Genomic DNA, 25,882 nt, shown 5'->3' on the forward strand with positions numbered 1-25,882 from the left:
GACAGGGCTCATCATTCCTCCCCAATGATCTGCAAACCCTAACGCAGCTTGGAGCTGGCATAAGATTTGTCGTAGCCAGCGACCCCCAATCTTTGGCGTGCTGGACGCTGATCATTGGGGATGAATGCGGTTAAGCGCTGATTAGCATGCATTTGCAGGCTACTGCGCTAAGAGCCCTGTTTAGCAAGAATTTGCATGCTACTTGCGCTAAGAGCCCTTGAGCGTGTTGTTTCACGCGCTCAAGTGCTCTGATCACGGGGTGGTAGGAAACGCGGCGCTAGTATAGCGCTAACAGCCTCTGTCGCCGGCGTTTGCTTTGATCATCGCTTGAGAGAGAGAAAATCTGTTGACACTGAAGCTGAACTGCTGACAGTCTGCTAATTGCAGCACTTAAACTGCAGGAGGGAAACAGGAGATAAGATGGACCCCCCCCCCCCCCCCACCACCCCCGTCTCCCCCCCCCCCCCCCCCCCCCCCCCACCCCCCCCCCCCCCCGAAAAAAAAATGCATAGGGAGCTAGATCTGATCTGGGGACCAGAAGAACACAGAGGATCAAAAACGTTCCAAGGGCTGCTGTAAACAAAGTTCTGTCCAGCTCTTGTAGGTTTATTGCAGCAGAAGCTTTTTGTGAGGAACTAGTAGGTACAGAGAGACACCGTATAAAAGGAGTTGATAATATATAATCATAATAATCTTGTTTTTTTTGTTTTGTTTTTTCTAGTTGCTATGAACATGCAGCTTATTTGGTGGATAGCTTGTGGGAAAGCTCTCAAGAACTGTTGAAAGACTGGGAATGTATGACAGAATTACTGGTGGAAGAACCAGTCCAAGGGGAAGAAGGTAATTGCTTGCACTTTTTCATGTAAGCTGTCAATACCATTTATTTGATTTGTCATGCTTTTTTTGGCACGTTACTGCACATTGTTATACATTATCATTGGTGTTGTTTTTCTTACCAAAGCTACCAAATTTTATTTGTTTCTAATATGTATCCTAGAGCAAAATTCATGTTATACCTGAGTTTTGCAGTGTTTATTTTAGAATAATTTGGCTGTTTCCTTCAACATCCCTTAGGTGATTTTTAATACCAATAAATGATGAATAGCTGCTATGTAGACTAATATGTGAAATTTAAATTGATTCTGGGTATAAATTCCCTCTCTGTGGACAATATAGGAGTGGAGGAATGGCCTAATGGTTAGGGCGGTGGACTCTGGTCCTGGGGAACCGAGGAACTGAGTTTGATTCCCACTTCAGGCACATGCAGCTCCTTGTGACTCTGGGCAAGTCACTTAACCCTCCCATTGCCCCAGGTACAAATAAGTACCTGTAAATAATATGTAAGCCGCATTGAGCCTGCCATGAGTGGTAACAAAATATAGGCTGACCTGCAGTGCTGCTTTTACCAATGGGCAAAGAGGTAGCTGCCCTAGGCCCCTGAATAAAAAGGGCCCCAGCTACCCATTGGAAAATTCAGCACCGAGTCTGAATATCTTTTCTTCTCTTTTCCCTGCCTACCATAGGTCCTACATATCTCCCAAACCCCTATCCCTCCTCCTCCCCGCAATCTTCCATTCACATCTTCTGTCCCTGTCAGTTATTACCACAAACTGTGTCCCGCCAGTATTGGGGCCTTTTCTCTGTGTTCCACCTACTGTGATGCAACTTCCCATTTCCGCACAGCAAGGGTCCTACAGATGCTGGCTGGATGTAGCTTGTGGTACTCACTGCTGGGGATGGAAGACCACGGGGAGGAAGGGAGAGGGGTGTAGGAAATATGCAGAGCCATTATCCAGACATTTATCATTTTTAACTTTCCTACCCTGGCCAACCTTTCAGTTGTATCTGAACAACTTATTGTCTGGTTAAAATTTAACCAGTTATACTTGGGAGGAGGTGGAAGTGTTTCAAATTGTTGTTGTTTTTGTTTTGTTTTTACGTAGATAGTAACCAATATTGAGTGCTATCCAGTTTAAAACATCTGGTCAGAAAAATAATTGTCTTAGAGAATATATCCAGTGACATCTGGACAGTGATTTTCATTGGCCTGACTAAACCTCTTACTTACATTAAATATCCAGTTAAAGAAAACTGGATAACCAATCCTGTTATCTTGACCTGGATTTCCTACAGCTTCATATTAACCTCATATTATGTGCTTGACTGGAAAATAAGGCAGTCCTTTTACTAAGCCATATTAGACACTAATGCTGGAGTACAACAGGCATCCTGTTGTAACTTGAAATCTGCATGTGCTAATCGCATGCCAACTTTTCCTAAATTATTTTGAGGAAGCATGTCATGGGCAGATAATGGATGTTCCTGCACTAACCAGTTAGCGCTTCTATATTGCAACACGCTAACTGGTTAGTGCACACTGGTGTGAACAATTCCATCCACAAAATGGGTGTCATAAGTGCTCACATGGTAATTTTTAAAAACTGCCCACAGCGCTAGTGGCAACAGTAGTGCATGACCATTCATGGGAAAATAGACATTTTTACAGCCGTGGTAAAATGATCTTTGTGTGCCAGAAAGACCTGCATTCTAAGGCACCTTTTATCACAGTTTAGTAAAAGGACCCCAAGGTTTAAATATCAGATCTAATGGTGTTATCCATATTCTGTACTTTTTTGCTGATTTTATAGTTATCTACAAGCCAGAAAACAGCATACAGGAATTTAGGCGCTGTCAATCTTCCACTCCTAAATTCTGATTTACTGATTAAGGGGTCTTCTACTAAGCCAAAGTAGCGTTTTTAGCTCGCGGTAGAAATCAAATGGTGGTAACACTGAGATGCCCATAGAAATATAATGGATGTCTCAAAGTTTAACGCGAGCTGATTTCTACCGCCAGCTAAAAACGTTACCATGGCTTTGTAAAAGACCCCCTAAATGTTTTTCAGCCAGTAGCAGGTACCTCCTGTGGACAAAGGGGAACCGGTTGATATTGTGTATCTGGATTTTCAAAAGGCGTTTGACAAGGTACCTCATGAAAGGCTACAGAGGAAATTGGAGGGTCATGGGATAGGAGGAAATGTCCTATTGGGATTAAAAACTGGTTGAAGGATAGGAAACAGAGAGTGGGGTTAAATGGGCAGTATTCACAATGGAGAAGGATAGTTAGTGGGGTTCCTCAGGGGTCTGTGCTAGGACCGCTGCTTTTTAATATATTTATAAATCATTTAGAGATGGAGTAACTAGCGAGGTAATTAAATTTGCTGATGACACAAAGTTATTCAAAGTCGTTAACTCGCGACAGTATTGTGAAAAATTACAGAAGGACCTTACGAGACTGGGCGGCCTAAATGGCAGATGACGTTTAATGTGAGCAAGTGCAAGGGGTGATGCACGTGGGAAAAAAGAACCCGAATTATAGCTACGTCATGCAAGGTTCCACATTAGGAGTTACAGACCAAAAAGGGATCTGGGTGTCGTCGTCGATAATACACTGAAACCTTCTACTCAGTGTGCTGCTGCGGCTAGGAAAGCGAATAGAATGTTGGGTATCATTAGGAAAGGTATGGAAAACAGGTGTGAGGATGTTATAATGCCGTTGTATCGCTCCATGGTGTAACCGCACCTTGAGTACTGTGTTCAAATCTGGTCGCCGCATCTCAGGAAAGATATAGTAGAATTGGAAAAGGTGCAGCGAAGGGCGACTAAAATGATAGCGGGGATGGGATGACTTCCCTATGAAGAAAGACTAAGGAGGCTAGGGCTTTTCAGCTTGGAGAAGAGACGGCTGAGGGGAGACATGATAGAGTTATATAAAATAATGAGTAGAGTGGAGAAGGTGGATGTGAAGCGTCTATCCACGCTTTCCAAAAATACTAGGACCAGGGGGCATGCGATGAAACACCAGTGTAGTAAATTTAAAACAAACCGGAGAACATTTTTCTTCACCCAACGCATAATTAAACTCTGGGAATTTGTTGCCGGAGAACGTGGTGAAGGCAGTAAGCTTAGCAGAGTTTAAAAGGGGTTAGACGGTTTCCTAAAGAACAAGTCCATAAACCACTACTAAATGGACTTGGGAAAAATCTACAATTCCAGGAATAACATGTATAGAATGTTTGTTATTTTGGGAAGCTTGCCAGTTGCCCTTGGCCTGGATGGCCGCTGTCGTGGACAGGATGCTGGACTCCATGGACCTTTGGTCTTTTCCCAGTGTGGCATTAGTTATGACTGTTTACTTGAGGACTGCTCAGGCAGCCACACTGTCCTGTAAAATTCATCTGAAACTTGTAATATAAAGAATAAAAATTTTTAATATTATTGTTTGTTTAATGTTTTAGTTTATTTTTTTCTTGTATGCCATATTTTGGCAACACAACAGATCAGTTTACTATCAGTATGAGAAGAGGATATAGAGAGAGATCATAGCAAAACAGAGAATAAGGGGAATAAATTACAAGATCACCTCAATGCCACACCAAAGCTACCTCCAGCACCCCCAGACCACCCTTGGGAACTGTAGGTTTGGTGAATGCCATATCAGCTGCAAAGAAATTCTTGATGATCCATGAATACCATACATGAACAGCATCTTGACATCCAAGGAATAAGTGAAACCTGGTTAGATGAAACTGGGGGTTTACCACTGGCTGAACTATGCCCAACAGGTTTCAACATCCAACATCAACCAAGACCAGGAAGACTGGGTGGGAGGGGTAGCAGTCTTGATTAGGAATACAATCAAACTATGCAGAATATCCATCCCCCAGCTACGTGAATCAGAATCTCTTAATCCAACTTGAAGAGGAGAAACCAACTTGGCTGCTCATGGTATACTGAGCACCTCGTAGCAACACATTATCTGTGCAAGAACTCCTAGACCTGATTACTCAAGAGACCCTGGATTACTCTAGGCTGGTGATCATGGGAGACTCAATCTACACATCGAAACCCCAGATACCACCACAGCTGCCTTTCTGGACACGATGACAGCACTAGGATTTACACAGGTGATCAATTCTCCAACCCATGAAAAGGGTCACATACTAGACCTGGTATTCTACAAACGAGTGGATATCCCAGAATTATGGGATAACAGTATTGAATAACACCCATATCATGGTCGGACCATCAGACCATTTTCTAATTGAATTTTCCCTAAGTGACCACCTGAAATAAATGGCACCTCACAGAGTTTGGAAGATCAGAGACAAAAAAAAAAAAAAAGGTCTTATGCCTCACTCACAACACTCACCTTGGTTTTCTCCAGAACTTCAGATCCTTAAACGTGAAGGACGGAAACTGGAAAGATGGCGTAAATCTCACCTAGATGGAAGCACAAGGCAATTCCCACCAAGCCTTAACAGCAACCAAAAACGGTATTTCTCTCAATGCATTGCACAGGCTGCCGTTTCAACCAAGCAGTTGTTTAGTTATAGTAAGCAACCTACTGCAACCCGCACAACTGAATCAGCGTGCCCACTCTAAACAGAACTGCAATGATTTTGCTGCATACTTTGCCAACAAAATTAAAAGTCTCCACCAGGATTATAGGCAATCCCACCCCCAGTCCCCAACCAGTCAGCCAGGGGTGCACAAACTCATCCCCTCCTGACAGAGACAGATGGGACACTTTTAACCCAGTGACAGGAGAGCCTTGACGAAATCTTAAGCGACCTTAGACCAACTACCTGCTCCCTCGACCCCTGCCCATCAAAAAGAGTGCAGCAGGCAAGTATAGGCCTCATGGAAGACACCGCAAAAATTGTGAACACCTTTCTTTCTAATGTGTATCTACCAACAGTATTAAAAAGGCCAGCGATTCGCCCTTTGCTAAAAAAAAAAAAACCTTGACCAGACAAACTTGAAAGTTACTGGCCAGTATCCAACATCCCATCCTCATAGAACAAACAGTCTGTGTTCAACTTAATGATTGGCTAGAAGACAGTAACTGGCTAGAGCCATTTCAATCTGAATCCAGACCTAGTTATGGAACAGAAACAGTCCTCGTATCCCTACTAGATGATCTTCACAGAAACTGAGAGAAGAGATTTGCCTCGATGTTAGTACTGCTAGATTTCTCAGCAGCTTTTGACACTGTGGATCATGATATGTTAGTACAACTGACAGAAATAGGTATCAATGGAACAGTATTTTATGGTTCAGATCCTATCTATCAAGATAGGCAACAATCCATAAAGTTTGGCAGCAACTCATCACCACCATGGACACTGACCTGCGGGGTACCACAAGGATCGATACTGTTACCACTTCTGTTGAATATCTACTTCAAGCCACTAGCTGAGCTGATTCGATCAATGGACACTCAGTTCTACATCTATGCGGATGATGTGTGGCTACACATACCCATTGAACCTGACTTACCTACAGCCTTGAGTAATCTGATTACCTAACATCAATTCAAGAATGGGCTAAACACAACCAACTTTGCCTGAACCCAAGTAAAACCAAGCTTCTCTGGGTCCCTAACACAAGTGGATACATACTTGACATCAAAATCCCTTTTGGGAAGTACGAACTCCCCCTCAAATCAGGAACCTTGGAATACAGTTAGATTCAGCACTTGCTCTGATTCCCCAAAACCAAGCAACCTTCAAGAACTGCTTCTATTATTTGCGACAGCTACGCTTCTTCTCTCCTTCCATCGAGAAGGTAAATCTTATCCCAGTTGAGCCACGATAACATCAAGACTGAATTACTGCAACGCACTATATAATGGTCTGACTATAAAGAGCCTGCCCCAGCTCTAGTTGATTCAGAATGCAGCCTCAAGAATCATAGAAGGTTGCAAGTGACGTGACCACATCACACCATTTTTGCAAAAACTTCACTACTATACAGGGCTAAATTTTAAAACTCTGATTTTCAAGGCCCTCAAAGAAAATGGCCCTGAGTACCTGAAGAATAGGATGATCCTCTACACACACCGCCAAGGACACTAAGGTCCTCTCAAGGTCTATCACTAACCACATCCTCTCCAAAAGGCATTAGATGTGATACCCACAAGCGAGACTTCTCAGGAGTAGCCCCCACACTCTGGAATGCACTGCCTGAAAGGCTCTGCTTAACACAGGACTATCTCTACTTCCGGAAGCAGGTGAAAGCTTGGCTCTTCAACCAGGACTTTAATTGAAGAAGTAACTAACTTGTTAGTATCTCTCTGACACACAAGGAGTGACATGGACTGCACATACTGCAGCAGGACATGTTTATGTACTCCTACCATAGCTGAGATAATATTTAACCATCTCTCTGACCTCATTTGCAACTTTCTTTAAATCATTTACCTTATTTTCTAACTCTTCTTAGTCTCTTATCTATCTGTATGTTCCATCTTTGCTTTACCCTTCACTATCAATTAAAATGTTCTTTTACGTTTGTGTTGACATTGTAAGTAATATACTATGCCATACTTTGTATTGTTATTTGAATATTTTTACTGCTGTAATTGCCTAGCGCTCATGCTTGATCTATTCTTACTGTACACCGCTTTGAGTGAATTCCTTCAAAATGACGATGTCATAATAAATAAATAATAAATACATTTAAGATGAGCTATAGTGAGATTTTAGAAGAGGGGCCACAAAGTATTGCTCAGTAAACTAACCCATAAGCCTGTTGGAAAAGCCAATCTGTTCCAAAGCCAAAGAATGGTGTATGAATCATAGCTCTGTAATTTGCTGTCAGAATGACAATACGGAGAAAATATATGTTCAGTTCAGGAAACAGGAAAAATCCTGTTTGGATAGTATGTAATCAGGTTATGTAAATGTGGCTTCTTTTTCAGCAGCTTGTCCCAGAACAAAACTGCCTACCTGATTTTAGTGTGGGTATTGTGACAAATCCATATCTGGTGCAAATACTCATACCTAATTCTTGCAGTACCTTGGATCCAATCATAAATCCTCTCTGTCCGTTTAGTCCAATATCCTGTTTCCAACAGTGGCCAATCCAGGTCACAAGTACATGGCAGGATTTCAAAAAGAAGCAAGATCCCATTCTTACCCTCAGAAATAAGCAGTGACTTTCCCAAAGTCTACTTTAATAACAGTTTATGGACTTTCCTACAGGAATTTGTCCAAACCTCTTTTCAACCCACCTATGCAAGAAGAGGAATTCAGACTGCGAAGGCCTAAGCCAGGTCAATTGAGGTCAGTATTGGAGGTGTTGGTCCTGAGTGATTCAGGAGCTTCATTGAACATTGTTGATATGTCAGCATTGTGTATCAGTCTCCCTCAATGTTGAATGTTGATTGAGCCCTATGTTACCGGATATTGGCTGAGTCCCATCTGAAGAAGGTGGTTTATCATGGTGAAGTCTTGGTTGGTGTCCCAGAAACACTGACATTTAATATTGTTTAGGGTACAGTGTTATAAACATGTGCAGCATATAAGGTGCCCACTTATAGAATTGTCCTTAGTATTCTTAAGGATGTACACACAAGAATGTGAAAGACTTCTGTCTCCAAACATCCAGTGAATGAAAAGGCAGTCAGAGTCCAGTTTTGTGTCAAATGGGACAAGAGCTCCAGATCCTACTCCTTGGCACCTCTCAGGGATGGAGACTTGGACTTTGGGGAGAAAAGCTTTTCAGAATTATATGCCCTCTTTTTGCATAACTTCGTAATGCTTAATGGACCAATACATGTGAAAACTGGGCATGAAATTGAAGAGTTTATAGATTGTCTTCCCCAGGATCAGGTTGTATAACACATGTTGCTGGTGGGCAAAGAGAAGTAGAGTAGAATGCACGTGGTCAGCATTTCCTGTGAGGCTTTCTAAATAGTGCTGAGAGCCTTTTCTTTAGGTATTGGAGCTCACAAATTCTCATTGCTACAAGCTTCTCAGTTTAGGTATGATGTGCAGGGAACGCTTGCTGGCATGATATGACATGGATTTCCTAGGAGAGAATCTTTTTGGAGGTTAAGTTAAAAAGGCAACTTCCATAGCGTCCCACAGATCAATCCAGAGACTTGTGAGTTGTGTCCCTCTACCAGCAGGTGGAGATAGAGAGAACCTCCAAGGTTTGCTATATGTGGACCTGTGCAGCCAAGTAAACCTCAGTATTCTCTCTATCTAGCAAGTGGAGGGACATCTCTGTAGCTCTGGTTTGATTTGGCTACAGGTGTCCTTTGGGCCTAGTTTTGCACAGCCAGGGGTTGAGTGGCTGTTTGTAGCTTCGGGTGTACATCTGCTGGTGCCAGGTCCCTCCCCCTACCTTTCCTCTGTCGCCCGGGGCTGTGGGCCTGATCGGGTGTTGCCTTCCTCTCCTGAGTAAAATTTTTAAAAAAGTAAGCGTCTCTTTAAGAGACTTTGTTTTTGTTTAATCATACGGAGGAGCTAGATGGGCTGCCAAGTCTGTTTGAGGGGCAGGTGTTTGTGGAGCATGTCAGTGCCTTCTGAGGCGGCTAAGCACTGCTCCTTTTGTGGGGGCCGGAGAGCAGCGTCGGGGGAGTGTGAGTCGTGCCACTGTCAGCCCACAGCAGGTGTTCAGCACGACGGGGGTTCCCCTCAGGTGTCTGTTGAGTCTGAAGCGCAAGGGATAGTTTCTGCGGTTTTCCTCGGGGCAGTTAGTGCAGCGCGCGTCGGCGGGCGCCATTTTTTTTCCTCTCAGGCACATCCAGATCCACACATGGCGGTTGACAGGAGGCACAATGCGCTTCTGTGACACAGGCTTCGATGGAGGAAAGCAATTTAGAGGGCGCAGGGGAGTCCCTTTCAGTTCCTTTTTTCCCTGGATTTTGTTTTATTAATGCACAATGCCTTTCTTCTAAAGAAGTCAGTAGCTTCTCTTCAGGCAGCCCCATCTCTTCCTCAGCAAACTTCGGTTGCTGCAGCTTCTCAGTCTTTCCTGCCAAAACATCCCCGGGTGGAGATTTTAGATCCCGAGGAGCTATCTGACACAGATGGCCCGGTTTTGTCTCAGTGCTCTCCCTCAGAATCATTGGATTTGGCAGATGAAGTCACCCTGCAATCTGAGGAGGGGGGTGACCCAAAGGGCTTTTGAGTTTTTGGCCATTTCACCCCCTGAATCGTCAGGGGGAACAGGTCCTCTGTTATGTCTAGCACCAAATGCCCACCTCGTTCCTTTCATGTGCATGAGGCCAAGAAAATCCTTATTTTGGTGCACTGGGATATGCCGGACAGTGGGCTTAAGGTTACTAGAGCTATGTTGCGTCTTTACACTCTGCCTGTTGCTGACTTAGGCTTGCTGAAGGTTCCTATGGTGGATTCATTAATCACAGCGGTCACTAAAAATCACTCTCCCTGTGGAGGGTGGCACGGCGCCCAAGGACCCTCAGGATCGTAAGTTGGAGACTTGCTTGAAGCTGTCCTTTGAAGTAGCGGCCCTTTCCCTGCAAGCTTCAGTTTGTGGGTCCTATGCAGCGCGAGCTTGCTTATGGGTACAGAAAGCCTCCTCTCCGGAGGACCTAGTGGCTGTTTTGTCTGCGTTAGAGTCCGGTTTAGCCTTCCTTGCGGATCTTCTTTATGATCTTTTGAGGGCTTCGGCGAAGGAAGTTTCCCTATAGTTCACCGCGCGTCGCTGGCTGTGGTTGCAACATTGGGCTGCAGACATGACCTCTAAGTCAAGGCTGGCAAGGCTTCCTTTTAGGGGAAAGCTTTTGTTTGGGACAGACCTAGAACAGATTGTGAAGGAACTCGGTGACTCTAAGGGCCAGCGCCTCCCGGAGGACAGGTCCAAATTTGTGTGACCGGCGGGACCTAGACCTAAGTTTACGGATATATGTCATTATAGTCCAGGTCACGGGGCCTCTTTTTGGAGAGCAAGATCTTCTCAGAGACCTCAGCCCTTTCGAGGTGACAGGCGCGCCTTCCTTTCCGGTAACAGAAATCAGCCCGCAGCCAGATCCACCCACTGATAAGGCCCTGGTCCATCTCCAGCCGGTCATTGGGGGCAGGCTGTCCCTATTCCTGGTGGAGTGGACCAGTGTAACATCCGACGGATGGGTCTTGGAGGTTATCAGAGACAGCTACAAGTTGGAATTGACTCGTCCGATAGTAGACTCGTTTCTGGAATCGCCTTGCAAATCTCCTGCCAAGGTGCAGGCAGTTCGTCTCACCCTCCTCAACTTACAATGACTGGGAGCCATCCAGCCTGTACCCCCAGCAGAAAGAGGGTGCGATCAGTACTCCATTTATTTTGTGGTCCCAAAAAAGGGCAGTTCTTGGCGACCCATCCTAGATATCAATCAAGTGCATGAACAGGTCCTTACGGGTTTGGCATTTCCGCATGCAAACCCTCCACTTGGTGATCGCAGCAGTACAGCCAGGGGAGTTTTTGACGTCTCTCGATCTCAAAGAGGCCTATTTACACATTCCAATTTGGCCTCCCACAGGCGTTTTCTTCGCTTTGCAGTGCTCGGATCGTCATTTTCAATTCAAAGCGATGCCCTTTGGCCTAGCCACAGCACCTCGGACTTTTTCCAAGGTCCTTGTCGTAGTTGAGACCTATCTCAGAAAGGAAGGGATTCAAGTCCATCCTTATCTAGACGACTGGCTTGTGCGGGCGTCTTCTTTCAAGGAGAGTCGTGGGCAACCGACAGAGTGGTCAGGTTGATTCAATCGCTTGGTTGGTTGATCAACTTCCCAAAGTGTCAGCCTTACGCCCTCCCAGACACTGGAATACTTGGGAGTGTGCTTCAATACCCGAACAGGGATAGTTTCTGTTCCTTCAGACGGCCCAGGGCATTTGGACTTCGACGGAGGCGTCTTGGTCGATCAACCGCTTGGAGTTGCAGGCGATTTGTTTGGCCCTTCAGGAGTTTCTGTCTCTCCTCTGTGGTTGCCTAGTTCAAGTTCTCTCAAGCAATGCGACTGCGGTCGCCTACGTGAACCGTCAAGGGGGTACCAGGAATGCACCACTAGCACGCGAGGCAACCCTGATCTGCCATTTGGCAGAGACTCATCTCTCTTTCTTGACGGCGGCTCATATAGTGGGGTCTCAGAATGTGCAATCGGACTTTCTCAGTTGCCACCAGTTGGAGCCGGGGAAGTGGACACTGTCCCCTCTGGCCTTCAATCAGATAGCTGCCCGTTGGGGGATGCCAGTGATGGACTTAATGGCCACCGCATTCAATGCGAAGGTTCCCCGTTTCTTCAGCAAGGGAAGAGAGCTGAGCTCGGAAGGCATCGATGCAATTCTACAACCTTGGCCCAGGGGCCTGCTCTTTGCCTTTCCCCCATGGCCAATGGTGGGCAGGTTACTGACTTGCATTGCCAGTCATCCTGGTCGAGTGATCCAGGTGGCCCCGGATTGGCCCAAACGTCCCTGGTACGCAGATATGGTCAGGCTCATGTTTGATCGTGCTTTCCAGCTCCAGGCGCAGGACCGTCTCTTGCTGCAGGTGCCAGTCATGATGGACCATCCCTCCCCCTTTGGTCTTACGGCCTGGCCCTTGAAAGGGTGAAGTTGAGAAGGAAAGGGTATCCAGACAAGGTTATCACTATGATGCTTCAGGCTTGGAAAAGATCCACCTTGATAGCTTATGCTAGGGTGTGGCGTACCTTCAATTCGTGTTGTGCGAGTTTGGGATTGTCAGCGGCTTCGGTATCGGTTATCCTCGCGTTTCTTCAGGAGGGTGTACAGAATTGCTCTCTTAAGGTGCAGGTGGCAGCGTCCTCCTTTCTAACCCTTATCGGGATTATGGTTAAGGATCTTACTTTGAAGGCAATTTTCCTAGTAGCCATTACTTCGGCTCGGAGAACTTCAGAGTTGAAGGCTCTTTCTTGCAGAGACCCCTTCCTGCGTTTTATGGAGGCGGGGGTATCGATTAGGACAGTTCCTTTGTTTTTGCCCAAGATGGTTTCTCGTTTCCATTTGGGGCAGTCTCTGCATTTGCTGACTTTTCGCCAGGAAGATAACTCCGAGCAATTCCGGGTTCATCGCTGCCTCGACGTGAGACGGGCTTTTCTCAGGTATTTGGAGGTGACGAATGAATTTCATCTTTCTGACCATCTATTCGTCCTTTTTGGAGGCAGAAGGGTCATATGACTTCCAAGACCACCATAGCCCGTTGGGTGCGGGGAGGCCATCATTTCGTCCTACGTGGCATTGGGCGGGCAAGCAAGCCCCTCCACAAATTCGTGCTCATTCTACGCGAGCTCAGGCTTCCTCCTATGCAAAGTCCAATTTGGTTTCTCTGGAAGATATCTGCAGAGCCACTACATGGGCTTCGGTCCATACGTTCACTCGTCATTATCGGGTGGATTTGGCAGGATACGGTGTTCGGCTCGTCGGTGATTTCTGCCGGGTTAGGGGGTGTCCCACTCTACTTCAGGACTGCTTGGGTACATCCCACAAGTCTCTGGATTGATCTGTGGGACGCTATGGAAGGAGAAATTAATTCTTACCTGATAATTTTCTTTCCATTTGTCCCAACATATCAATCCAGAGCCCCCCCCCCCCCCCCCCCCTGGATTTACTGTCTGCGGTTTTGTTTCGGTTAGTTTTTTCGTTTTTCGTTGTTCTTAATGTTCCTTCGTTTGATTAAAGAATAAAAACAAATAAATTTGGAAGTAGTGGAAGTATGTTGGGCATTTGGTCTGACAATGGCAGGAGATATTTCTATTGTTTCCATTCCACTGCTTTGGTTTCGTTCATACTGAGGTTTACTTGGCTGCACAGGTCCACATATAGCAAACCTCGGAGGTTCTCTCTATCTCCCTATCTCCACCTGCTGGTAGAGGGACACAACCCACAAGTCTCTGGATTGATCTGTTGGGACTAATGGAAAGAAAATTATCAGGTAAGAATTAATTTTTCCTTCTCTCATTAAAGAGCACTACAAGACTCTCAAGTTCCTTTCCCAGCCCACCTCTTACAAAGCCTTATCTTTCTCTAAGAGGTATTTGAGTGAGGGACAAAAGAGAACATATATTCTTGAAGGCATAGGTAATATTTGTTTAATTTCATTGATAGTCTTTTGATAAGTTCAGCAATACATATATAAAAATTCCAGATGTCCATTAAAATACAATAGGATAAAATCAGATAGGCACTAACTGCAGCAAATAACCAAGGACATAAAAGAAAAAGAAAGGGCAAACCAGAACCACAGCAGGAAGCAAAGATTGGACTAGAGGTACCTGATTGCAACACCTCAGCCTCCAAAGCCATCCGAGGAAAAGCAGGCTTTTAATTCTCACAGATGACAGGATCCAAGATGGCGCTTTAGAGTGGTCACATGCCTGGAGAGTTCCTGGGCCCCAAGTGTGGTCTTTTTTTTTTGGGGGGGGGGGCTGTTCGGCGCGTCCCTAGGTAATGGGGAAGAGAAAGGGGAAAACCGGTACCCCAGCCTCCTCGGGACAGGTTGGGAACCCCACCTTACGCCAACCTACCTTGGAGGTCTATGGAATCCGGGCGTCGGAGAACCTAGAGATTACCTCAGCGATAATCGCGCCGCTATCCGCGAACAGCAGTATCGAGGGAGTTACTCTCAGTCCTCCCTCGCAGGGCCTCACCCCGCCACAACCCGGAAGCAGTGTTGGGGTTAGCACACGTATGGAGATGCCCGACTTGGGCTTAGTCGGCCATGTGAGCGGAGAGGGCTCCCTCACTGAGCTTTCTCCCGGAGGAACATCAGCTGGAGGCTCGAGGATGGCTTCGACGCCTGTCCAGACTAGAGAAAGCGCTCCTGGGGGTAATTGCGGCCCGGTAAGAGCCGAAACCTCCATGCCCCTCTCAGGATCTTGGTACCTCTTTGTTGAGGTGGGCTCAGACTCGGCCCTCCCACAAGGTAATCTTGGCTGACCACCGATTAGAAGTCCACATTCTGGTCCCCACCTGAGAGACTTTCCTTCCTTTCTTTTGTGAAGGACATGGCGGTTGCCATCCGAATTCCTTTGGAAGTGGAGGACAATCCCAGGGCTAAGATGTTCGAGGACCTAGACTAAGACTTTTTTCCTAGAGAGGCTGTGATGACCATGAGATCTTATGGGCATTCAGGTGAAGAACTGGGAGTCCCCTTATCGGTCCCTCTCCCCCACAAGAAGATTTGACAGCATGTTCCAGATTGTCTTTCCCTGGGTTTCATAGGCCAAAGGCAATGTGTGATACTGGAAGTGACATGTCTCAAATAAGCCAGCCACAACAGCTGGATTTTACAGGAGTTCTGCTAAACATGATTCTGGCAAAGACCTTTCTGCTTCAGCAAAAGGATTATTAATCTACTATTCATAGTGGAAGAAATCCAGGTGTGTCGTCAGACATCAGTCACATGGCCTCAGTAATACAGGTAGCTCCCCTAGTACTTCTTAAAATGAGGTATCTCAATGGACCTTGAACACAGGCTACATACAAACTCTGAAATCATATCTTTCCTTGTCATCTATACCAGACCAGTCCAGACTAATGGGTTGTGTCTCATCTACCAGCGGAAGGAGACAGAGAAAATACTTCCAATTAAACCGCCCCTTAAGGGTATCGTGCAGCCTGGAATGTTAATGTCTCCTAACGGATTGTGGACGGATCGTGCAGCTGCACTGGATTGCTGGCTGGTAGCTCCTGTCCCAGATTCTTCTAGTGACCAGTGGAGCAAGGGTTGTGCTGGTAGCTGTGTTGGGGCTAGTTTAGATGATACTCAGTAGTCCTGAGTTCCTCATCTGCCAGCTAGGGTGATATCCAGTGACCCTGGTTCCCTACCTCCCTTGGCTGTCTTTCTAGCACGATGATAGTTGATTGTAGCATGGGGTTCTTCTTTTCTGTGGTGATAGGTATATCTGAATTTCTGCCTCTGAGGTAAGCCTTTATTTATTCCTGTCACTAGTGAAGAAGGTTGTTTAAAAAAAAAAAAAAAAGGAAGAAGAAACTTTGTTTTTCCCTCCTTTTCTGCCTTTGAGGTAAACCTTTATTTCTCCGAGGACAAGCAGGCTGCTTGTTCTCACGATTGGGTGACGTCCACGGCAGCCCCAAGATCGGAAGATCTTCCTAGCAACAGAAGTTTCCTAGCTCTCGCATGCACCTGCGCAACCGTCTTCCCGCCCGCAGCACGATAGTGCTCCTCAGTCTCTCTTTTTCCGAAGTTCGGAACGGCTGTGTATCGGTTGTTCTCTGCCCCAGAGAGGCCCTCGTTGCGTTCTTTGCCGAATCCGGTTTGTTCTTCGTACTCTCGTGTTCTTCTATAAAAAAAAAAGTAGTTTCTTGTGCTTCCTTTACTTTCTTAGAGTTTCCCCATAAGTTTCCTTTCTTTGGCATGAGCGGCTTTTTTCGCCGCCCGTACGGGTTTTTTTTCCTTCTTTTTGGTGCCTTTTTTCGGCATCATCGCGTTTGACCTCGCCGGTGCGATTTTTCCGCCCATGTCATCGAAGCCTGCCAGCGGCTTCAAGAAGCGCACGCGATGCAGCCGGATGATCTCGCTCACTGATAGGCACGTTTCGTGTCTTCAGTGTCTAGGGGTTGCTCATCGCCCTAACGCCTGTACTTGTGCCTCCAGCTGAGAAGAGGACCCAGGCGGCGAGATTGGCTCAGTGGAACATTCTGTTCGGAGCATCGTCCGGTCCTTCAACGTCGACGGAACCAGCGGTACCGAGGTCATAGCCAGTATCGATGTCTGCATCGGAGGGTGCATCGACGTCTGGAGTGCAGGTGATGGATGTCCAGAGATCCCATGTTGGTAGCAGTGAGCCATCGAGCAGGTCTCCACCTGCCTCGAGGGCTCCTGTGGTACAGGCCCCCCCCCCCCCCGGGACTGACCACCTTCGGACCCAGCCCCGAAGAGACGTCTGGATTCCACGTCTTCCTCTTCGGTACCGGGAGGTACCGCTGATGTACTGAAAGCTCCGGGACACCGAAGGATTCGGTACCCGCGAAGCGTCGACGCCGGGAGGACCGCTCACCCTCCATACAGGAGTTGTCGATGCGCTCTGCTCCGGAGAGCCCGGTACCACCTCCGCGCCCCAGGCACGTTCTGACGCCGGTACCGGCCCCACAGCCTTGCTCGACAGACACTCTGGATGGAGGGTTGCTGCGACCACCTGCTCCGGTACTATCGGTGCGTGCGCCGCCCGGTACCATCGAGAGATGCAGCAGTACCTCCCCACCCGTGGTAAGGACGGCGACGCCAGTACCGCTTGCGGCATCAGCCTCCGCCGCCACCCAGATTGACTCCCCGTCGACGTCGCTGGAGGAAACTTCGTCGCTGGTGGCATGGGAGTCTTCTTCTCGGCATCGCCATCGGGGACATAGTTCCTCGGCGTCGAGATGGGCTCAGCGTCAGAATGAAGTTCGTGAACTTGTGTCCGATACCGAAAGTGAGGCCTCATGGGAGGCCGAGGAAGACCCCAGATATTTCTCTGACGAGGAGTCTTGTCTTCCTTCTGATCCCACTCCCTCGCCAGAGAGAAAGCTTTCTCCCCCTGAGAGTCATTTGTCTGGGAAATGTCTACGGCCATTCCCTTCCCTGTGGTTACTGAGGATGAGCCCAGGGCTGAGATGTTCTAAGTCCTGGACTGTCCTTCGCCACCTAAGGAGTCGTCCACTGTTCCTCTTAATAATGTCCTGAAGCAGACATTGATGGGGAACTGGACAAAACCATTAAGTAACCCCACTATTCCCAAAAAGATTGAGTCCCAGTATCGGATCCATGGGGACCCAGAGTTGATGAAGACTCAGTTGCCTCATGACTCTGTGAATTTGGCTCTCAAAAAAACTCAAGAGTACTAGGGATTACGCCTCTGCGCCCCCGGGGTGGGAGTCTAGGACTCTGGACTCTTTTGGGAGGAAGGCCTACAATTCTGCTATGCTCGTGTCCAAGATCCAGTCCTACCAGCTCTACACGAGCATCCACTTGCGGAACAATGTGCGGCAGCTGACGGACTTGGTCGATAAGCTCCCGTCGGATCAGGCCAAGCCTTTTCAGGAGGTGGTCAGGCAGCTGAAGGCGTGTCGCAAATTCCTGTCCAGGGGTGTTTACGACACTTTTAATGTTGCGTCCAGGGCTGCTGATCAAGGTGTAGTGATGCGCAGACTCTCATGGCTGCGTGCCTCTGACCTGGAGAATAGAGTCCAGCAGCGGATTGCGGATGCTCCTTACCGGGGGGATAGCATTTTTGGCGAGAAGGTCGACCAGGTGGTAGAGCAGATCCACCAGCGGGACACCGCCTTCAACAAACTCTTCCACCGGACGCCTTCAGCATCTACCTCAACAAGTAGACGTTTTTACGGGGTAAGGAGGAATGCTCCCTACGCTTATAATTAGCGTAGGTACAATCCACCTGCCCACCAGCCTGCTCAGGCTAAGCCCCAGCGCTCGTTCTCGTCAACAGCGTGCGCCTCAACAGGCCCCTGCAGCTCCCCAGCAAAAGCAAGGGACGGGCTTTTGACTGGCTCCAGGCGAGCATAGCCAAGATAAAAGTGTCTGTGCCGGATGATCTGCCGGTTGGAGGGAGGTTAAAGTTTTTTCCCCAACAGTGGCCTCTTGTAACCTCCGACCGGTGGGTTTTCCAAATAGTCAGGCTAGGATACTCCCTCAATTTGTTCTCAAAACCTCCAAATTGCCCTCCAGGAGCTCAGTCCTTCAGATTTCAGCACAAGCAGAGGAACTCTCCGCCCTTCTCAGCGCCAATGCGGTCGAGCCCGTGCCACTGGGGCAGGAAGGGCTGGGATTCTATTCCAGGTACTTTCTTGTGGAAAAGAAAACAGGGGATGCGTCCCATCCTTGACCTAAGGGCCCTGAACAAATATCTGGTCCGAGAAAAGTTCAGGATGCTTTCCCTGGGCACCGTTCTTCCCATGCTTCAGAAAAATGATTGGCTATGCTCTCTGGACTTAAAGTACATAAGTAATGCCATACTGGGAAAAGACCAAAGGTCCATCGAGCCCAGTATCTTGTCCACGACAGCGGCCAATCCAGGCCAAGGGCACCTGGCAAGCTTCCCAAATGTACAAACATTCTATACATGTTATTCCTGGAATTTTTGATTTTTCCAAGTCTGTTTAGTAGTGGTTTATGGACTTGTCCTTTAGGAAACTGTCCAACCCCTTTTTAAACTCTGCTAAGCTAACCGCCTTCACCACATTCTCCGGCAATGAATTCCAGAGTTTAATTACACGTTGGGTGAAGAAAAAGTTTCTCCGATTTGTTTTAAATTTACTACACTGTAGTTTAATCGCATGCCCCCTAGTCCTAGTATTTTTGGAAAGTGTGAACAGACGCTTCACATCCACCTGTTCCACTCCACTCCACTCATTATTTTATATACCTCTATCATGTCTTCCCTCAGCCGTCTCTTCTCCAAGCTGAATAGCCCTAGCCTCCTTAGTCTTTCTTCATAGGGAAGTCGTCCCATCCCCGCTATCATTTTAGTCGCCCTTCGCTGCACCTTTTCCAATTCTACTATGTCTTTCTTGAGATGCGGCGACCAGAAAGAGCGATACAACGGCATTATAACATCCTCACACCTGTTTTCCATACCTTTCCTAATAATACCCAACATTCTATTCGCTTTCCTAGCCGCAGCAGCACACTGAGCAGAAGGTTTCAGTGTATTATAAATGACGACACCCAGATCCCTTTCTTGGTCCGTAACTCCTAACGTGGAACCTTGCATGATGTAGCTATAATTCGGGTTCCTTTTTTTTCCCACATGCATCACCTTGCACTTGCTCACATTAAACGTCATCTGCCATTTAGCCGCCCAGACTCCCAGTCTTGTAAGGTCCTCTTGTAATTTTTCACAATCCTGTCGTGAGTTAACGACTTTGAATAACTTAGTGTCATCAGCAAATTTAATTACCTTGCTAGTTACTCCCATCTCTAAATCATTTATAAATATATTAAAAAGCAGCGGTCCTAGCACAGACCCCTGAGGAACCCCACTAAATACCCTTCTCCATTGTGAATACATTTAACCCCACTCTCTCTTTCCTATCCTTCAACCAGTTTTTAATCCACAATAGGACATTTCCTCCTATCCCATGACCCTCCAATTTCCTCTGTAGCCTTTCATGAGGTACCTTGTCAAACGCCTTTTGAAAATCCAGATACACAATATCAACCGGCTCCCCTTTGTCCACATGTTTGTTTACTCCTTCAAAGAATTGAAGTAAATTAGTCAGGCAAGATTTCCCCACACAAAAGCTGTGCTGACTCGGTCTCAGTAATCCATGTCCTCGGATGTGCTCTGTAATTTTGTTTTTAATAATAGCCTCTACCATTTTCCCCGGCACCGACGTCAGACTCACCGGTCTATAATTTCTCGGATCTCCCCTGGAGCCTTTTTTAAAAATGGGCGTTACATTGGCCACCCTCCAATCTTCCGGTACCACACTCGATTTTAAGAATAAGTTGCATATCACTAGCAGTAGCTCCGCAAGCTCATTTTTCAGTTCTATCAGTACTCTAGGATGAATAGCATCCGGTCCAGGAGATTTGCTACTCTTCAGTTTGCCGAACTGCCCCATTACGTCCTCCAGGTTTACCGTGAAGTCAGTAAGTTTCTCCGACTCCTCCGCATGAAATACCATTTCTGACACCGGTATCCCACCCAAATCTTCCTCGGTGAAGACCGAAGCAAAGAATTCATTTAGTCTCTCCACTACGTCTTTGTCTTCCTTGATTGCCCCTTTTACCCCTCGGTCATCCAGCGGTCCAACCGATTCTTTTACTGGCTTCCTGCTTTTAATATGCCGAAAAAAATTTTTACTATGTTTTTTTGCCTCTAATGCTATCTTTTTTCATAATCCCTCTTGGCCTTCTTTATCTGCGCCTTGCATTTGCTTTGACACTCCTTATGCTGTTTCTTGTTATTTTCAGACGGTTCCTTCTTCCATTTTCTGAAGGTGTTTCTTTTAGCCCTAATAGCTTCCTTCACCTCACTTTTCAACCAGGATGCTTATACTCACATTCCGATACTACCAGCTCACAGGCAGTATCTTCGATTCCATCTGGGAACATGGCATTTTCAGTACTGTGTGCTACCCTTTGGTCTCACTTCTGCGCCCAGAGTGTTCACAAAATGCCTGGCAGTAGTGGCAGCATCTCTGGGCAGACTGTGGGAGTGCATGTGTTCCCTTATCTCGACGATTGGCTGGTGAAGAACACCTCGGAGGCAGGAGCTCTACAGTCCATGCAGCTGACTATTCAATTCCTGCAGCTACTAGGGTTTGTGAAAAATTATCCAAAGTCCCACCTTCTTCCGGTGCAAAGACTAGAATTCATTGGAGCTCTGCTAGACTCCCAGACTGCTCATGCCTACCTCCCCGAAGCGAGGACAGACAATCTTCTGTCCCTTGTCTCCCGGGTACGAGCGCCTCAGCAGATCACAGCTCGGCAGATGTTGAGATTGCTTGGCCACATGGCCTCCACAGTTCACGTGACCCCCATGGCCCGTCTCCACATGAGATCTGCTCATTGGAACCTAGCCTTCCCAGTGGTATCAAGCTTCGGGAGATCTAGAAGACTTGATTCGGTTGTCCACAGTTTTTCTCAAATCCCTGCATTGGTGGACCATTCTCTCCAGTTTGACCCTGGGATGTCCCTTTCAAATTCCTCAGGCGCAAAAAGTGCTGACTACGGATGCGTCTCTCCTGCGGTGGGGAGCTCATGTCGATGGGCTTCACACCCAAGGATGTTGGTCCCTCCAGGAGACAGGTTTTCAGATCAACCTCCTGGAGTTACGAGCGGTCTGGAACGCTCTAAAGGCTTTCAGAGATCAGCTATCCAACCAAATTATTCAAATTCAGACAGACAATCAGGTTGCCATGTTTTACATCAACAAGCAGGGGGCACCGGATCTCGCCCTCTGTGTAAGGAAGCCGTCGGGATGTGGCTTTGGGCTCACCGTGATGGCATGTTTCTTCAAGCCACGTATCTGGTAAGCGTAAACAGTCTGGCCGACAGGTTGAGCAAGATAAGAGTTGTCCGCAAGATCTTCCAAGCGTGGGGCACCCCCTTGGTAGATCTTTTTGCCACTCAGGTCAACCACAAGGTCCCTCAGTTCTGTTCCAGACTTCAGACCCACAGCAGACTAGTGCCGGATGCCTTTCTCCTTTATTGGGGGAAGGGCCTCCTGTATGTGTATTCTCCCATACCTTTGGTAGGGAAGACTTTGCTGAAACTCAAGCAAGATCGTGGAACCATGATTCTGATTGCTCCATTCTGGCCGCGTCAGATCTGGTTTCCTCTTCTTCTGGAGTTGTCCTCCGAAGAACCGTGTAGATTGGAGTGTTTTCCAACCCTCTTTACTCAGAACGAGGGGGCGCTTCTGCATCCCAACCTCCTGTACCTGGCTCTCACGGCCTGGATGTTGAGAGCGTAGACTTTGCCTCCTTGGGTCTCTCTGAGGGTGTCTCCCGAGTCTTGCTTCCAGAAAGGATTCCACGAAGAGTTGTTACTCCTTCAAATGGAAGAGGTTTGCCGTCTGGTGTGACAGCCAGGCCCTAGATCCTCGTTCTTGTCCTACACAGACCCTGCTTGAATACCTTCTGCACTTGTCTGAGGCTGGTCTTAAGACCAACTCTGTAAGAGTTCATCGTAGCAAAATTAGTGCTTTTCATTATCGTGTAGAGGGTAAGCCTATCTCGGGACAGCCTTTAGTTGTTCGCTTTATGAGAGGTTTGCTTTTGTCAAAGCCCCCTATCAAACCTCCACCAGTGTCATGGGATCTCAATGTCGTTCTCACCCAGCTGATGAAACCTCCTTTTGAGCCACTGAATTCCTGCCATCTGAAGTACTTGACCTGGAAGGTCATTTTCTTTGTGGCAGTCACTTCAGCTTGTAGAGTCAGTGAGCTTCAAGCCTTGGTAGCTCATGCTCCTTATAACAGAGTAGTCCTCCGCACTCACCCTAAGTTCTTGCCAAAGGTGGTGTCGGAGTTCCATCTGAACCAGTCAATCGTCCTGCCAACATTCTTTCCCCGTCCTCATACCCGCCCTGCTGAACGTCAGTTGCACACATTGGACTGCAAGCGAGCATTGGCCTTCTATCTGGAGCGGACAAGCCCCTTCGGACAGTCCGCCCAAATGTTTGTTTCTTTTGACCCCAATAGAAGGGGAGTGGCTGTCGGGAAACGCACCATCTCAAATTGGCTAGCAGATTGCATTTCCTTCACTTATGCCCAGGCTGGGCTGACTCTTGAGGGCCATGTCACTGCTCATAATGTTCGGGCCATGACAGCATCAGTGGCCCACTTGAAGTCAGCCACTATTGATGAGATTTGCAAGGCTGCGATGTGGTCATCAGTCCACACATTCACATCTCATTACTGCCTTCAGCAGGATACCCGACGCAAAAGTCGGTTCGGGCAGTCGGTGCTGCAGAATCTGTTTGGGGTTTAGAATCCAACTCCACCCCCCTAGGCCCATTTTTATTCTGTTCCAGGCTGCACTCTCAGTGTTTCTGTTTAGGTCAATCTTAGGTATTCTCCGAGGACAGCAAGCTGATTGTTCTCACAAACCCGCCCGCCTCCCCTTTGGAATTGTGTCTTCCCTTTTCTTTGCTTTCTACTTGACTGAGGAGCACGCTCGCACTGCGGGCGGGAAGACGGTCATGCATGCGCGATGCACGCAGGTGCGCGTGAGAGCTAGCAAACTTCTGTTGCTAGGAAGATCTTCTGATCCTGGGGCTGCCGTGGATGTCACCCATATGTGAGAACAATCAGCCTGCTGTCCTCGGAGAATACCTGCTACAGGTTAGTAACCTCGCTTTATTCCTGTCACTAGTGAAGAAGAACAAAAAAGAAACTTGGTTTTTTCGTCTTTCTCTTGCCTGATACCTGATTTATTTTCCCGCCTTTGGCAATGTATTCTAGAGGGCCGCTTGCTAAGTTTCTTTGAATTTCACTGGCCGGCGTCTGATTCTGATCTTGGACACTTCTGAGCTGGTACCAGTTGCTTTGATTTTTTTTTTTTTTTTGGGGTGGGGGCACGGCTCATGTCTGGATCACGAAACTCAGTTGTTTTTCTCCTCTTCACGGTCCTAGACGGCAGCTGGTTCAGAGGGTGGCCCCGTTGCTGGAACTTGTACCTTTGCGGTTCGGAGGTCTTACTCTGCCTTTTCCAAAGTGGAGGAAGTCTCTCACTGGCTCCGTTTGGCTGCAGACTCGGTCTTTTTAGTCCAGGGCTATTTTTTCATTCCTGTCAGCCTTATGCGGCTGTTGATCAGTTCTTTTTCAGACCGTCCGGTCTCTGCTGCTTCTGGCATCTTGCTTAAGACACCCCTGCTATTTGATTCTTGTTTTGGCAGCAGTTTTTCCTCCCTTCCTTATAGAGGTTCTGGTTCTCTCGTCCCCATGGACCCCTCCTGTCTGCTGTGGTTTGTCTGCAGGGTACTTTCCTTCTGGCGGGAGTCCGAGTTGCCCTTGGTGTGCAACTGCTAGCTCAAATCCCTCTTTTGAGTACCCTCGGGAGCGCCATTCCTGCCAGTCTTTTGCTTGGACTCAGTTCGTGTCTCTTTATGGGACTGTGCCTTTTTAGGACTAGTTTGCCACAGCTCTTCCTTGATGTCCCTTGCTTTCAGGTGGGAGTTTTAGCCTGGCAGAGGCGGATTTTGCCTTTTCTAGTTTCAGGCGCCTCTCTCCTGGCACATTTGGCACTCCTTCCTTTTTCTGTAAGGGACGCAGTTCTTTCCTGCTGAGCAAATCTATTGCTGTGCATCTAGATTATCGCCTCTTAGCTCTGCGCTTTTCTCTGCTTTTCTGCAGGGAAGTGGCTGTGTTCTAGGTCTGGACTTTGACTCTTCCTTAGCTGGTTTTTCCTCGGTTTGGTATTAGTGTCCAGCTTCCGCTTTTTTCCTGGCCTGGCGACAGATGTTTCTTCCTCACTGCTTTACGGCTGCATTTTGCTCCCTATGGTCTGAGGATTCCAGCTCCGTGATGCTTACCTCCCTCGGCGGGAGTCCTTTCTCTACGTTGATTGTTGCTCCGTCTCAGTTGCCTAGGAGGGCGGTCATTGTGTCTCAGAGACCACTTGAGGGCCAAGAGTGTCTCTTTGGGCACGGGGCTTTATCTTCTTGTAGTTTTAGGCCCTCTGGGCCTGGGGAGTGCAGCGCCAGGTCTGCATTTCCATGAGTTGTGCTCCTTTCTTGTTGGCCTCCTGGCAGCACCTTCTTCTCTGGCTGTTCCCTGGGGTTCCATCTATGTATTTTGCATGTTGAGCATGGCTCCATCGCTGCATGTTGAGCATGGCTCCATTGCTGCATGTTGGGCACGGCTCCATCGCTGCATGTTGGACACTGCTCCATCGCTGCATGTTGGGCACAGTTCCACAGTTCCAGGTTGGCTTCAGCTCCATCTCTGCATGTTGAGGACAGCTGTATCATGGCATGTTGAGTGAAGTTCCTTTGCTGCTTATTCTGTAACCTTTTATCTCTGCGTGTTGAATGCAGCTCCATTGTCACGTGTTGAGTATAATTCTTTCTCTGCAGGTCTCAGTGTGGGGTGCAGTCCTGTGTATGCATGCAGCTCTCTCGCTCTCTCTCTCTCTCTCTCTATGGAATGCAGCTCCCTGTCTGCGTGCAGAGCGCAGCTCCACTCCATCTCTCTATGTTCAGCATAACACTTCTCTGCAGATTGGGCGCAGTTCCAGGGTGGTATGTTGAGCACAACTCGGTGACTGCAGGTGCTGCACAGCTCCTGGCCGGCATGTGGAGCCCAGCTCCTTGCCGGCGTTTTATACACAGTTCCATCGCTACCACAGCTTCAGTTCTGCAGGTACCTCTAACATCCAGCTCTTTCAGTAGGGCACTGCTCATTCTCTGTATGTTACTGTCAGCTTCTTCTCTGCTTGTTCAGTGCATTTCTAGCTTTGCCAGAGGTGTACAACTCTTTGCCCGTGGTGCCTGGCTCAGTTTGTGTGCTTTGAGTGCAAATCCGTTTGTTCTCGTTGCGCACAGATCCTTCTCTGTCTGCCTGATGAGCGCAGCTTCTTTTCTGTCCCTTGAGTACAGTTCA

At 47.6% G+C, this 25,882-nt stretch overlaps 1 protein-coding gene across 1 annotated transcript in view; it reads left to right on the plus strand.

The window, feature by feature from the left end:
* Nucleotides 1-25,882, plus strand: part of STAG1 (stromal antigen 1) — a 1,758,022-nt gene that overhangs the window by 894,815 nt on the left and 837,325 nt on the right. The window contains 1 exon segment of the mRNA XM_030215628.1: nt 733-840. Within this exon segment, the coding sequence (XP_030071488.1) occupies nt 733-840 (108 nt within the window).

This window comes from Microcaecilia unicolor, chromosome 10, assembly GCF_901765095.1.
Source record: "Microcaecilia unicolor chromosome 10, aMicUni1.1, whole genome shotgun sequence".
NCBI classification, from domain to species: domain Eukaryota; kingdom Metazoa; phylum Chordata; class Amphibia; order Gymnophiona; family Siphonopidae; genus Microcaecilia; species Microcaecilia unicolor.